This window comes from Danio rerio, chromosome 4 (assembly GCF_049306965.1).
Source record: "Danio rerio strain Tuebingen ecotype United States chromosome 4, GRCz12tu, whole genome shotgun sequence".
Classification (NCBI taxonomy): Eukaryota; Metazoa; Chordata; class Actinopteri; order Cypriniformes; family Danionidae; genus Danio; species Danio rerio.
The window spans coordinates 41801727-41815160 of NC_133179.1; the positions used below are offsets into that span (position 1 = coordinate 41801727).

Here is a 13434-nt window from a genome sequence, read left to right on the forward strand (position 1 = left end):
GATGAGTCCAATTTAGGCTGAAGTTGTACATTCCAGTCTCCCTTACAGATCAACGTACCTGATGTCTCCTTGGCTATAACACTTAATATTTTTTTGAAAAATGCTTTGTCTTTTTCAGGTGGTCTATATATACTAACTAATGTAACTTTGTATTGGTCGATAGTTTCTTTAATTAGGTTATATCGCCTTTCTTTATCAGTAATCTTAGAAATTAATTGGAAGTTGATTTTATTTGAGATCAATGTCATTACTCCTCGTTTACGACCAATATTATTTGAGGAAAAAAAAAAACTAAATCCCATTGTTTCTGATTTCCTATGTTCTGTACCAGAAAGATGCGTCTCTTGCCAGAAGATTATCTGTTGGTTTTCTCTTTTAATTTTAGCCACAGGTTTGCTTCTTTTAATCGGATTTAGTAACCCATTAATATTCAAAGTAATTACTCTATATTTCTGTTTTTGCATAATCAGATGTTTTTGCGAAGATCACTGTGATCGGAACATGAAAAACACAAACATGAATATCTTGAACCACATAAAAAAACATTACGAAAAAGATCTCCAAACCTTGAAGTCTTAAATAACTTCTTAATGTGAGGGGAAAGCCTTCCTTCTTTAAAAAGCCCTTTCTTGCTGTGCCTATTGTTATTTAAATATGGTTTAGGTTATCATATATGACGTAAAAAGGAAGATTAATACCAGTGTGTATAGGAGCTCTCTTTCTCAGCTTCTTAAGCTGCCCCGAATGAGTGAAACTCTAGGTTTGGGTATCGTTTGGTTTTTCGATACCAGTGCTAAATTGATACTTTTAAAACGATACCGGTGCCAAAACGGTGCCTGAATCAACACTTTTTAGCCACAAAATGATGGTGGACGACTCTTCAAAAATATTTTATTTGACAAATGATTTTTTTCAAAATAATTTTAATAGAACAATATAATTACAGTTTAAAGTAAACATCAATTCATATTGTATTACATTAATACATTTCATTTGATCATTTGTTGGTTAGCATGAATTTAAGATTTGCATTATGAAATTACATTAGCTTACTATTTACCTGTGGGGGGCGGGCAGGGGCCACATACTTTTAGGAGCACATTTTAACATGTATATCACAAAATACTTAAAACATTATTGGAAGTCATTTGTTTTCATCCATCACTCTGCAGTCTTCATAAACAAGATAATTAAATAACTTAAACTCAAAATAATCTTCCTTGTTCATTTATTTGACAAGTAACATTGTACTGGTGTAGGAGAACACATTTCTAACATTCAAGTACATCAAGGCACATTGCTGCACCTGTAAACTTTAACAGGCCTACAGTTGAAGTCGATTCATTTTGCCCTCCCATTCATTTAAAATAATGTTTTTGAAAACTTTTAGTGTTTCCTAAAACATAAATATTCTGGAGTCATAATAAGTCCTATTTCTTATTGTTTATTTCATGAATAAAAGCCGTTTGTAATAAAAATAAATAAATAAAAATAAGGTCAGTATTATTAGCCTCCTTAAGAAATATTTACTATATATTTTTGATTTACACAACAAATCAGTTACAAAATAATTTGACTAATTATTTTAACTTTCGTAGTGAACTGATAAGTCTAAATTACACTTTAATCTAAATAAAAGACTATAAAATACTTAAAAAGACTTTGTCTGAATACTGTCTTGCAAAATAACTAGTAAAATGTTCTGCACTGACTGTCAGCATAAAAAAGTAGCGTTAGATATTAGAAACGAGTCAGTTAAACTATTGTGTTTAAAAATGTGTTGTAAATAAATCATGTGTTCAAGACAGAAATCAAAAATGAATGAAGTCAAAACTAAACGAGTTGAATATTAAATGTTTAGTGATGCTGTGACAACACCTATATGTGCCTTTTTTCATGCAACCCTCACGTCCATGCCGCAGCACCGAAATTCATACGCTGATTTAATACCGGTGCATACCGGTTACCATGGTACCGGTGCTATAATGGCACCGGGTTTCGGTAACAAACCCTAGAACACACTGATCATGTCTACAGTTTATCTCCAGCGTGAATCCTCTCATGTGTTTTCAGGGTTTCTGAGCGAGTAAACCTCTTACTGCAATGTGAACACTTGTACGGTTTATCTCCAGTGTGAATCCTCTGGTGCCGTTTCAAATCTGCAGCTGTAATAAAAGTCTTCTCACACTCCAAGCACATATACTCTCTCACACCAGTGTGGATTTTCATGTGTTGTTTAAGGTGTGATGATGTGCTGAAACTCTTCCCACATTGAGAGCATGTGAATGGTTTCTCTCCAGTGTGGATCCTCATGTGTAGATTAAGATTTGATGAGTGGATGAAACTCTTCCCACACTGAGGGCATGTGAATGGTTTCTCTCCAGTGTGGATCATCATGTGTTGATTAAGGGATGATGAGTGGCTGAAACTCTTCCCACACTGAGTGCAAGTGAATGGTTTTTCTCCGGTATGGATCCTCATATGTCTATAAAGCGACGAAGATTTGCTGAAACTCTTCCCACACTGAGTGCATGTGAATGGTTTTTCTCCAGTGTGGATCATCATGTGCTTTTTAAGGTGTGATGAGCAGTTAAAACTCTTCCCACACTGAGCGCATGTGAATGGTTTCTCTCCAGTGTGGATCCTCATGTGTTTTTTGAGGTATGATGAATCGTAGAAACTCTTCCCACACTGAGTGCATGTGAATGGTTTTTCTCCGGTGTGGATCTTCATGTGTTTATAAAGCGACGATGATTTGCTAAAACTCTTCCCACACTGAGGGCATGTTAATGGTTTCTCTCCAGTGTGGATCCTCATGTGTAGATTAAGGAATGATGAGTGGTTGAAACTCTTCCCACAATGAGTGCAAGTCAATGGTATTTCTCCAGTGTGGATCTTCATGTGTCTATAAAGCGACGATGATTTGCTAAAACTCTTCCCACACTGAGTGCATGTGAATGGTTTCTCTCCAGTGTGGATCCTCATGTGAGTCTTTAATTTGCTTTTGCTTGCCAAACTCTTTCCACACTGAGTGCAGGTAAAACAACTCTTGTCTCTCACTTTTAACACACCATCAGTCTCTAAATGAGTTTTGTCCTCAATTTTGACATGATGTTCCTCCTCTTTACTCTCCTCGTAGTCTTTAATTAGGTCTGAAATAGAAATAAGTTTACTTTTTAGTAAATCATAAAACTCAGTGAAAAGGAAGTGAAAACATTGGCTACACAAATCTTAATTTTGATGCACATTAAATGTAAAGACAAAGCAGATCATATTTAGATTGATCTTGTCATATTAACCTCCTGTCCATTACACAGATACACATTTAAGCAGATTCTTATATGATTATTCCCAGATTAATTTTTGTCATATTGATGAGACATAAATTTGAAAGCTGTAAATGGCCAGTTTCTATCTGTATATATTCATAATCACAACAAAACAATTTGTTTTTGTAAAACTTGTAAAGCCAATAGGGAATGCTTTTTCATTCTGTGCCTGACTGGTAAACCTGTTAAAAAAACAGCTGAATCTCTGCTAATATTTGCCTCATAGACATATATGACACATGTATAATATCTGCATAAAGCTTTAAATCTGCACCTTTAAATGACAAATGTTCTAGAGGTATGTAATCTGTAACAAATGCAAAGCAGAAATCTAACACTTAACTGTTTCAGATCATCAAACAAATGTAAATATTAGTCAAAGATAACACAATTAAACACATTGTGCAGTTTTTAAATCAAGGTTTTTATTCTTAAATTGAAGACAAAATACTGAACTACACTGACTTGTGTGAAAAAAGAAATTCCCATTAGAACAATTTTAATTTATCACACCTGCTTCAAGTTCTCTAGCCACACCCAGACCTGATTACTACCACACACGTTCGCAATCAAGAAATCACCAAAATAGGACCTGTCTGACAAAGTGAAGTAGACCAAAAAAAGCCTCAAAGCTAGATATCATGCCAAAATCTAAAGACCTTTAAACACAAATGAGAAAGAAAATACGTGTGTCACGAGTTAAAAAAAAAGAGTGAGCTCAAATGCAAGTCTTTATTGAGAAGCGAGTCTTGGAAAAACCAAAAGTCAAAGTAAACACCAGGTCGGGTGAGCGCTGAGGAAGTGCCGTAGGAAAAAACAACCAGACACTCACTCACTGGTGGTCTTGGAAACATACAGGGTGAGTAACAAAATAATATGCACACAAATGATCGATAACATACTGACAAACGTGAAGGGGAATGATGTGGTATAAACAGGAAAAAAAGGGAAACGAGAGCTCCTGTGACTGCATATAAAAGCAGATGACAAGAGATAATCTGTAATACAGATCAAAGCCCCTTTCACACAGTGATACCGGTAAATATGCGGAAAATTTCCGGAACGACTTTACCGGTATATTCAAAAAAGCGCTGTTCACACAGGCGAGGACGTTACGGAAATTTTCCAGAAAAGACCTTTCAAAAATCCATTCCAAAATACCGGTAAATTCTGACATCATTTACCACAAATGAGCCTTAAACGGCTGCGCTTGTATTTGTAAACATTTTACTACATTACAAACTCTGTGGATGATCAATATTGTAAACAATACAGTATTGTGAACAATTCTTCGAACAACTTCGAAGAAAACATATGGAGGATCACTTTGGCATGTCGAGATGTTCATAATATGTGCGTGTGCTGGCTCTCACAGGCTGTTTCACAGGCACACGCTAAGCGTGAAGGTAAACAAACAGCGGCTTATCATAAGCATCTCATCGATGATTATTTACACAGTTGGCATTAAGAAGAACATATAAACATTATCTGACTAACTTCTAACTAAATGCGTCTGACTGTTCTGATTGGCTAAAGCAGGTGTCTCACGTCAGCACGTTCTAGACGTGCACGCGTTCTTTCCGGCAATCTTCCTTCTGCATTCACACAGCGCAGCATTCCGGCAAATTACCGGGAATGTTACAACTTCTCTTTCTGAAAAATAGCCAGAACGAATTTACCGGTATTTTCAAAAAGGACCTGTTCACACATACAACCTTTCCAGAAAATTGCCGGTAATTTTCCGGAAAGGTCTGCATGTGTGAAAGGGGCTCAAGAGAAGAGAGCCAAAGAGTAAGGTATCAAAGGAGGATGTCACATCAAAGATTCAAGAGTTACCACTCAGTGGGTTATGTCACAAGACTCGCGTCACTTTATTGTGGCTTTGAGGCTCAATGGGATTCTAATTACTGGCCAAAGTTATATAAAATTACACTTTATTACAATATATATGTTGAATATAAATAATTATAATATGCATTATATAATATTAAATTAAATTACATGGGGGCCATGGGGGGTGGTTCGTTCGAACAACCCGAAACCCCCTGGCTACGGGCATGGCACAGTGATCTGTGTCATTACAAGGGCTTTTCCCACAGCTGGTGGAGAACACGAGAGTTCGGTTTGTGTTCAGTGTAGTGCATACATTTTCATTGTTTTCACTGTAAAATCCTCACTGTGTGCGCAGATTAAAGAGACATTTATGCAGAATGCATCTTTGCACCTAAAAACGTCAAACGCAGCACCAAGAACAGATTAAAACAGTTGTTATGTGAACTTGATGTAAAAAAGCCTGCAATGCTTGCACCGCCTTTGTGCTCTACTTATTGGCTCACTGCTCTACAACTGAATGCAAATGATTGGTTAATATCAGCTGTCAATCACTCAGTCAATGCCTTCTGCTTTCAGATGATACAACTGCGAAAATGTGAAGCGCTGAAGATGAGAGAATAAAAATAACATACAGATTTACCTAAAGATAATAATAATGGCGCATCTTATTAGTGATCATGTGCTGAGTGTTAATCCACCATTTACACTTTTCCAAGAGTGGATAAAAGACTTCTAGTGGCTTCAAGTCCGCAGGTAACAGTGTTTGGCGCTGAATCTACACATTTAAGCGCGAGAGGTATTGTATAATCCTTCATTTAATCCTCACGATGCTGTCAGCCATGCAAGCAGCAGCTATATGTAACATTTAACACAGCTCATGAAAAGACTGTTATTGCTATTACGATGACATGCAAATAATAAGTTATATATCAATATAAATGTGGGGCGGGGCGATGGATCGTGATGCCGGCTCAGCATCGTGAAGTTTGTCGGCCATCAGCGATGGACAATGTCATGTAAAAAAAATAATACAATTGATCAGCTACAATCAACATCATCTTCCGAAGAGCTTCATAAGAAAATACTTATTCTGCAAGCGGAATGACTCCTTGAGGATCTCCACATAAGATCACGCCAGATTCATTATGAACATGGTGAACGAGCTGGCAGGTTATTGTGTTACTAACTGAAAAAATCCTCAGCAGCTGGTGTTATAGCAGCAGTTAGTAAGGATGATGGCAGTATTATTACTGACAAACAGGGTATTAGTGATCAATTTAAAAAACTTCTATAAAACTCTTTACAACTCTGAGGTAAACTAAATTGAATGTATTGAGAGCTTTTTTAATTATTAAGAATTACCATACCTCTGTGATTCAGATCAGTTGACAAAAGAAGGAATTTTAACGTTTGTCCTTTTCTTTCTGAATGTGTCACAGAATGTGTCCCGCGTTTGTCAGCTTCTCACAGGACCGGGTTTCCAAAGCTTGTCAATAATCAATCGCATGTTATTATTATCAGCTCAAGAAGTTTGTTATTTCAAATAGAGACGCGCGGCGAGCACAAGGAAGAAAGCGAAACCACTCGGGCTTCAGACCGGCTCGTAAAAAACTACGCGGCACAGGGTAAATCTGCTCTTCTCCATGGCTTTGTGGCTGTTTATCAAGACGACGACAGGGTTTGTTTGAGCCCGGATCGACCATGGCTGCATATGTATATAATTCCGCTGTAATCTCTCGCTGTGTATTTCAAACATGGCGGGTCCTTTTTTAAGATTCTGGCTTGTGTCTACGAATGATGTATCTCTGTAAACCAATAGCGTTCAGCTGCACGTCTAGCTCTGCCATTTAGGGCCTACTCACACTATGCCATCCGTACCATGCCCAGGCCCGTTTCCCGGATTTCCCGGATTTTCCCGGTTTGAGAAGTGTGAGTGCGGTGAATCGGGCTCAAGCACGGTTCACTTGGCCGGCCCTGGCCCGGTTGGAAGAGGTGTGCCCTAGCGCGGGTCACTTGGGCTTTGGCACGGTACGCTTGTGTGTGAGTGCAAAACGCGCCAAAGCCCGAAACTGAAAGCGAGACGTGACTTTTAAGGGGCTGTTACATATGGATTTATTAATCATTCTTACTGTTCAGTGAACGCAAACTGCCGTAGTTTATTACAGACGAGAACTCCTCGAAGCACGACAGCTGCGTGGCTTCAGCAGACCTCCTCATTCCTGCAGCACGAGAGCTTTATGATTGTTTATGAGCGCCAAAAGTGGCGAATCTGTTTGGCGAAATATCTGACTGCGTGTCACAGCATCCCTAAGGACTGTTTGGCGAAATATTCGACTGCATGTCACAGCATAACTAACGACTGAAACGATATAACTAGAGAAATCTCCACTGTGCTGTTGAGTGAGAGAGCGCTTCTCACTGAACAGCGCAGCAGCGATGACGTAAGTGTGCCGAGGCCTGTTTGTGGTGTGAGTGCGGGCCGTCGGGGGAGACGGGAGGGGGACAAGCGCTTTGGCCCGGTTCGAGGCAGCTGTATCTAGTGTGAGTACGGCCTTAGTGTTTGGGACCTTTTCGAAAGGGTGCCAAAAAAGTGGTATGGTACGGTTTGGTTCGGTACGCCTTTTGACAGTGGAAATGGCCATAAAAGCGTACCAAACCGAACCACTCAGTGGAAACGGGACATAAAAGCTTGATTAGCTAGTCCAGGTGTGTCTGATTGGGGTTGGAACTAAACTTTGCAGAACACTGGCCCTCCAGGACCAAGTTTGCACATGCCTGCTCTAGAGGAACGAGACAGGGCTGCCCTCTGTCCCCTCTGCTCTTTGACGTTGTCATCAAACCTCCTGTAACCAATTTAAGGAACTCAGATGGCTTGCAAGGAATTTTCAGAGAGGGACATGAACATAAGTTTCTGCTATATGCGGATGATCTACTTTTTTCTGTCAAATCCAGATACATGCATTCCAAAAGCTCTTACAATCATTTCAGAATTTGCAAATGTTTCTTGAGACAAAGTCAATCTAGCAAAAAATCTCCTTTTCCCTTTCAATGATAGAGCACAGCAAATGTCTACCCAAACCTTTCCATTTTAAGCAAGTCCTGATAAATTTGTATATCTTGGTGTGAGTGTGACACGTAAATATAAGGATTTGTTTAATAATAATTTTAAATGACGTTAGACAAAGTCAAACGAGACATGACGCACTGGTCAACCTTTCCTTTATCTTTGGCTGGGAAGATCTATTCCATTAAACTGATAATACTACCAAGATTTCTGTTTCTATTTCAGACTGTGTCTGTTTGTATTGCCAAGATTATAGATTTCAGCAGTCCAATTTTGGTTTAGGAAGGGAGTTAACTGTGTTAAAGACCTGTTTAAAGATGGCATATTTATCTCATTTAACAGTTAAGAACAGACATTTAGATTCCCCAGTCTAATTCTTTTAGGTACCCTCAGGTCCATAGTTTCATTAAAAAACACTTCTGTCCTTCACTGAACCAACCAGAAGCATGCTGGATAGATGAATTGGTAAATATGGACCCATATCAAAGGGGTATGATTTCCATGTTATATGAAGTGATCCAAAGAACTGCCCTCTCCTTCCCTAAACCATATAAATCAGAAATGGGAAGACGAACTGGGACTAGAAATATCAGATACAGCCTGGCAATATGCCATAGAACTGGTACACTCATCTTCTGTATGTGACTCAGATTCATCTTGTCCCAGATGTGGTTTGGAACGAGCAGATCAGTCATATGTTCTGGGGATGCCCTAAATTATATAGATTTTGGGCCAATATTTTTAGACATCTAAATGTAATAAAGATATGGATCCTAATCATTTGACCTCAAATTTTGGTACAGTGACAAAAGAAATGTACCTGTCAGCTAATCACATAGAAATCATGTGAAATGTGAATTAAATTTAATTACAAAACTAACCCTAACACTAACGAGCAAACGAGTGAAAACGAGGAGTGAAAAATCGCACGTCTCCCTCCCGGTCCTCAAATAAGTTGCACACCTTTCTCACCCCCGGATCCCTTCTCGCTCTTCAGACACGTCACACACTGTCTGCATTAGTTTCAAAAACAGATTTCTTAACGATTTAAAACGGCATCTTTGGATATCTTTTTTGCTGATAATACTGTTGTCCTGAAACACTTAAAACAAAACCTTTAAAAAAAACTCACATATACCAAAGGAATGGTACAGCAGAACATTTTGGCAGTTTTAAAAAAATCAACTTTTTTCTAACCGCAGTATACCTTGTAAACTGTTGTCGTCACATGCCTAAGCAGCAAAACACTGTTTTTAGGATCTAAAAATTCTTTTTTTTTTAAGTCTCAAGCAAAAAGGATTTGAATGTCGCCGCCTGCTGGTACATGAAGAATATGTTCAATACTGAAGAATTTTACACTCAAATGTTTGCATATCATCAGCATGCTGTAATCCATTTCTTAAGCAGCAAAAGTCATTTTTAGACTAGTTTGTTGGCCAGTTGTAGTCAGTGCAATGCTAAGCGTTATTGTTTCACTATAATTTGTTCATTTTGTTTCACGTCGTCCCACAGCAACATCATATAGTTAAGAATACTGTACAATGTTTAAGATCAATTTATTATTTTAGTGTCAATTTCATTCAGCAAGTTTAAAATTGGGGGCATCCATGTTTTTTGACATACTTTAAACCAGGGTTTCTGCAGGTTTCACCAAGTTAAATTTAGGAATTTTAAAGATTTTTTAAGATCATTATGACTGACATTTTAGACCAGGGGTCACCAAACTTGTTCCTGGAGGGCCGGTGTCCTGCAGATTTAAGCTCCAACCCTAATCAAACACACCTGAACAAGCTAATCAAGGTCTTACTAGATATACTTGAAACACCCAGGCAGGTGTATTGAGGCAAGTTAGAGCTAAAATCTGCAGGGACACGGGCCCTCCTGGACCGAGATTGGTGACCCCTGTTTTAGACTCATAAAGGGCTAAAGGCTAAGGAATTTTTCAAATGGCTAAGATAGAAAAGATTTTATTTTGCCCGATGAAAAAATATCATAATTTAATTATACAATAATAAATAATATTTTTAAAAATTATATTTTAGATATTTTTTAGCAAAAGATTTAAAATTCTGTGTAGCAACAAGTAAGCTTTACTTGTATCCATACACTTTTTTTCCTAAGTAAACTCTCTTTAAAATTAATAAATAAATAAATGAACAAATGCTTTAAACGTTTCAAAACCTATAATAAACAAAATATATGCACAACAATCTGTCTAGGTTGATGTCCTCAGCAGTAATGGAGCACGTTTAAACAAATGTTATTGTAAGTAAATATTTAAACCATTATGATAAATAGAGTTAAAAAGACCTTTTTGAATGAAAAGTTTTATTGAGATGGGTTGTTGGTGATTGTAGATTGAAAATTTAGATTTTGGAATTTAAGGCACCGCAGAAACCCTGTTTAAAAGCAATAGCCCGGTAATTAGCTATTATAATGATGTAATTCTAACTCAGATACTATCTGTGAGAACTAGTAACAACTACTAGAAACAAGTTTAAACCCATAAAGAAGTTGATGAAAAAATTGTGATCAACGTGACATATGCAAATGAAAAGTAAAAGTCAACACTATCACCGTAATAGCAGATATCTTCTATGAGAATACTGTAGGTCAAATATCGTCAGCTCATTTGAACTTTAATTTATTGTTTTTGTTTATTTTATATAGCGCCAGCGCTCAAGGACGCTTTACCAACAGCAGGAGAACAAGAAAAACAATAACCTTAAAAAGGTAGAGAAAATGGGAGACTAATAATACATTAAAAGATTGACAAAAGACACGAGAACAAGTGACAAAAGAAATAGAAGTAAAGTTGGTTTTATATTCACACATTCGGAATTTCCCCTTAATAATATAATTTCATAAAAGTATTATTTGCAAACTCTAAATAGTAAAATCATATTAGCAGCCAATGACTATCAAAGTACAACATTGTTCACAGTCAAATAAACAGTGTTAATGTTGTTTTCAAGTCACACTTGCATGCTAATTCCAATCGAATATTCAAAATAACATGGTAAACAATATATAGACTGCTAAATGAACGAATGTGCGAATATAAAACCAACTTTACCTCTATACAAAAGAAACTCATTCCTGTCTTTCAATGACTGCTTTTGTGCGTTTAGGAGAACTAGGCAGCACACTCAGGGCTGCAAGATGGATTTAATTTAGTAGCCTATTCTTAATATTAAAATATATCAGTATGAAAACCAACCTGTTTGATCCAGCAGATCTTCCTGTTTGACTGTGAATGTCTCTTCAATCTTCACATCTTCACTCTCCTCTTTAATAAACGCCATCTTTATAACAGTGTGTAGATCAGTCGCTTCAGCAGGAGTTTTTCTCTGCGTTTGGACACTTTATCCTGTTTAAAATAAACAAAACAATGAACAGAAACAAAATAATTTCTCTTCAACACTTGCTTCAATGGTTTCTTTATTTGAGAGTAATTAACAAAAAGAAATCAGGTGAAACATTTAATTTAAACACTTATTATACACTTTTCTGTTGTTTTATTCAAACAACAGCCTTCAGTTACTGAGAATAAAATAGTACTACTAAAATACTAAAATAGTTGTATAAAGGGTTAAAATAATATTTCCAACAGCAGGAACATAATATAGCATCGTATAAAAAACTTACAACTTTAGAAGTTTAAATCAGTTTATATCTGTAAACGTTTTAAATCAAACCTTTCTCCAGTTGAATCACTGCGACGAAGCGGCGCTGCCTGATGACGTCACGCGCCACGGCAAAATAAAAGTCTTTTTTGTTTAACTTTTTTGCCACTATGTTGCAGTCATGACTTATTGATACATTTCTCCCATGGTTTTCACTTTACACTTTGTCTGCTCTCTCTCTCACAAACCTTAAATCTAAACATTTTCTTAACTTTTTTTAATCCACTTTATAATGACTTGTATATCTACAACACTTTCTATTAATATCTGAGTCCAAATCTCATCCTCATAATTATGACCTCTTCTATTTCTACAACTTCATAGGCCTATATAGGGTTTCTTTTTTCACATGAATTGTTGTCTCTTATTATCTGTGTTCCACGTTTCCTGCCATTCTTTAGCAATATCTGTAGTAATATTTAATTTACCTTTACTTACATAAGCATTAAAGGGGTAGTTCACATAAAAATTACAATTCTGTCATTTACTCATCCTCTACTAATTTCAAAACTGTTTCTGCTGAATGCAAATAAAGAGAATACAGGGGCAAAAAACAGCCACTGTATGGTTCAACAGTTCCTGTGGACTTGGGGGAAACCAGAGAGGAAACCTGGAGGAAACTCATGCGAACATGGGGAGAACACACAAACAAAAATGTCAACTGACCCAGCTGAGGCTCAAATCAACAACCTTCTTACTGTGAGGCGATCAGTGCTATCTACTGCACCACTGTGATGCCTCACATGTATAATTATTTGAGGTATTAAACTGGTATTGGATAAGAACTTCGCTTACAAATAGTTGTTATTTTTAAAATGTGTGAAAAAGCACCATTCAGATGTAGCGACTGTATTGATCTGGGCAATCAAGCGTGTATTGTTATAGACACTATGCTTATTTGTCTTAAGAGATGTTAGGCAGGTCCTGTTCATGTAATATGTTCATGTAATAGTCTATCAAGTTGGTATTGGCATGAACAGCTATACCTGTCAACGTGTTTCTTATATGTTAAACGGTCCTATTCAGTTAATAATCAGGCAGCTATTAATAAAGATGACCGCAGACAATGATGAGCCATTTATTTAAATGACTATGTGACGCAGATATTTAAAATTCATTGTTGCAAACAAGTTACAGGAGTAAGTACAGTTGTTGTTGTATGTGATGTCCACCACTGTAATTACACCATAGTGAAAAAAGAAGTCTGAGAAATGCTGTAGTTGGTGTAGGTGGAGCAGGTTAATCACGTTAAAAGTTATGCATTGTGTAGATATGAAAGTGAACTCTTGTCGTTGAATTATTCTGTATAAACTGCCTATACAATAAATTTACTAGTGATGTAATTATTTTCTAATTATAAATATTTAGATGCATCACAGTATGTGATAGCTTTACTGTGTTAAAAGGAAAAGGTTTTGTCAGAGTATCTTATATATGCTTCTGTGAATGTCTATGCATATTTGTGTGCACAACCACAAGTAATAAATAGAGAGAAAAACATCTTTAATACATACCAGGTGAA

At 36.8% G+C, this 13434-nt stretch overlaps 1 protein-coding gene across 2 annotated transcripts; it reads right to left on the reverse strand.

Annotated features, from left to right (window-relative positions):
* Positions 1 to 1211: 1211 nt before the first annotated feature.
* Positions 1212 to 11980, reverse strand: LOC137487296 (uncharacterized). 2 transcript variants are annotated; one of them, XM_068219936.2, is made up of 3 exons: positions 11925 to 11980; positions 11447 to 11596; positions 1212 to 3152 (listed from the first exon to the last, which is right to left on the reverse strand). In XM_068219936.2, the coding sequence occupies exons 2-3, from the start codon at positions 11529 to 11531 to the stop codon at positions 2032 to 2034; spliced, it is 1206 nt and encodes a 401-aa protein (XP_068076037.1). In that variant the 5' UTR covers positions 11532 to 11596; positions 11925 to 11980; the 3' UTR covers positions 1212 to 2031. The 2 variants fall into 2 exon arrangements, with proteins under 2 accessions (XP_068076037.1, XP_073803824.1); XM_073947723.1 differs by having other exon boundaries at positions 11875 to 11980.
* Between the last annotated feature and the right edge of the window lie 1454 nt (positions 11981 to 13434).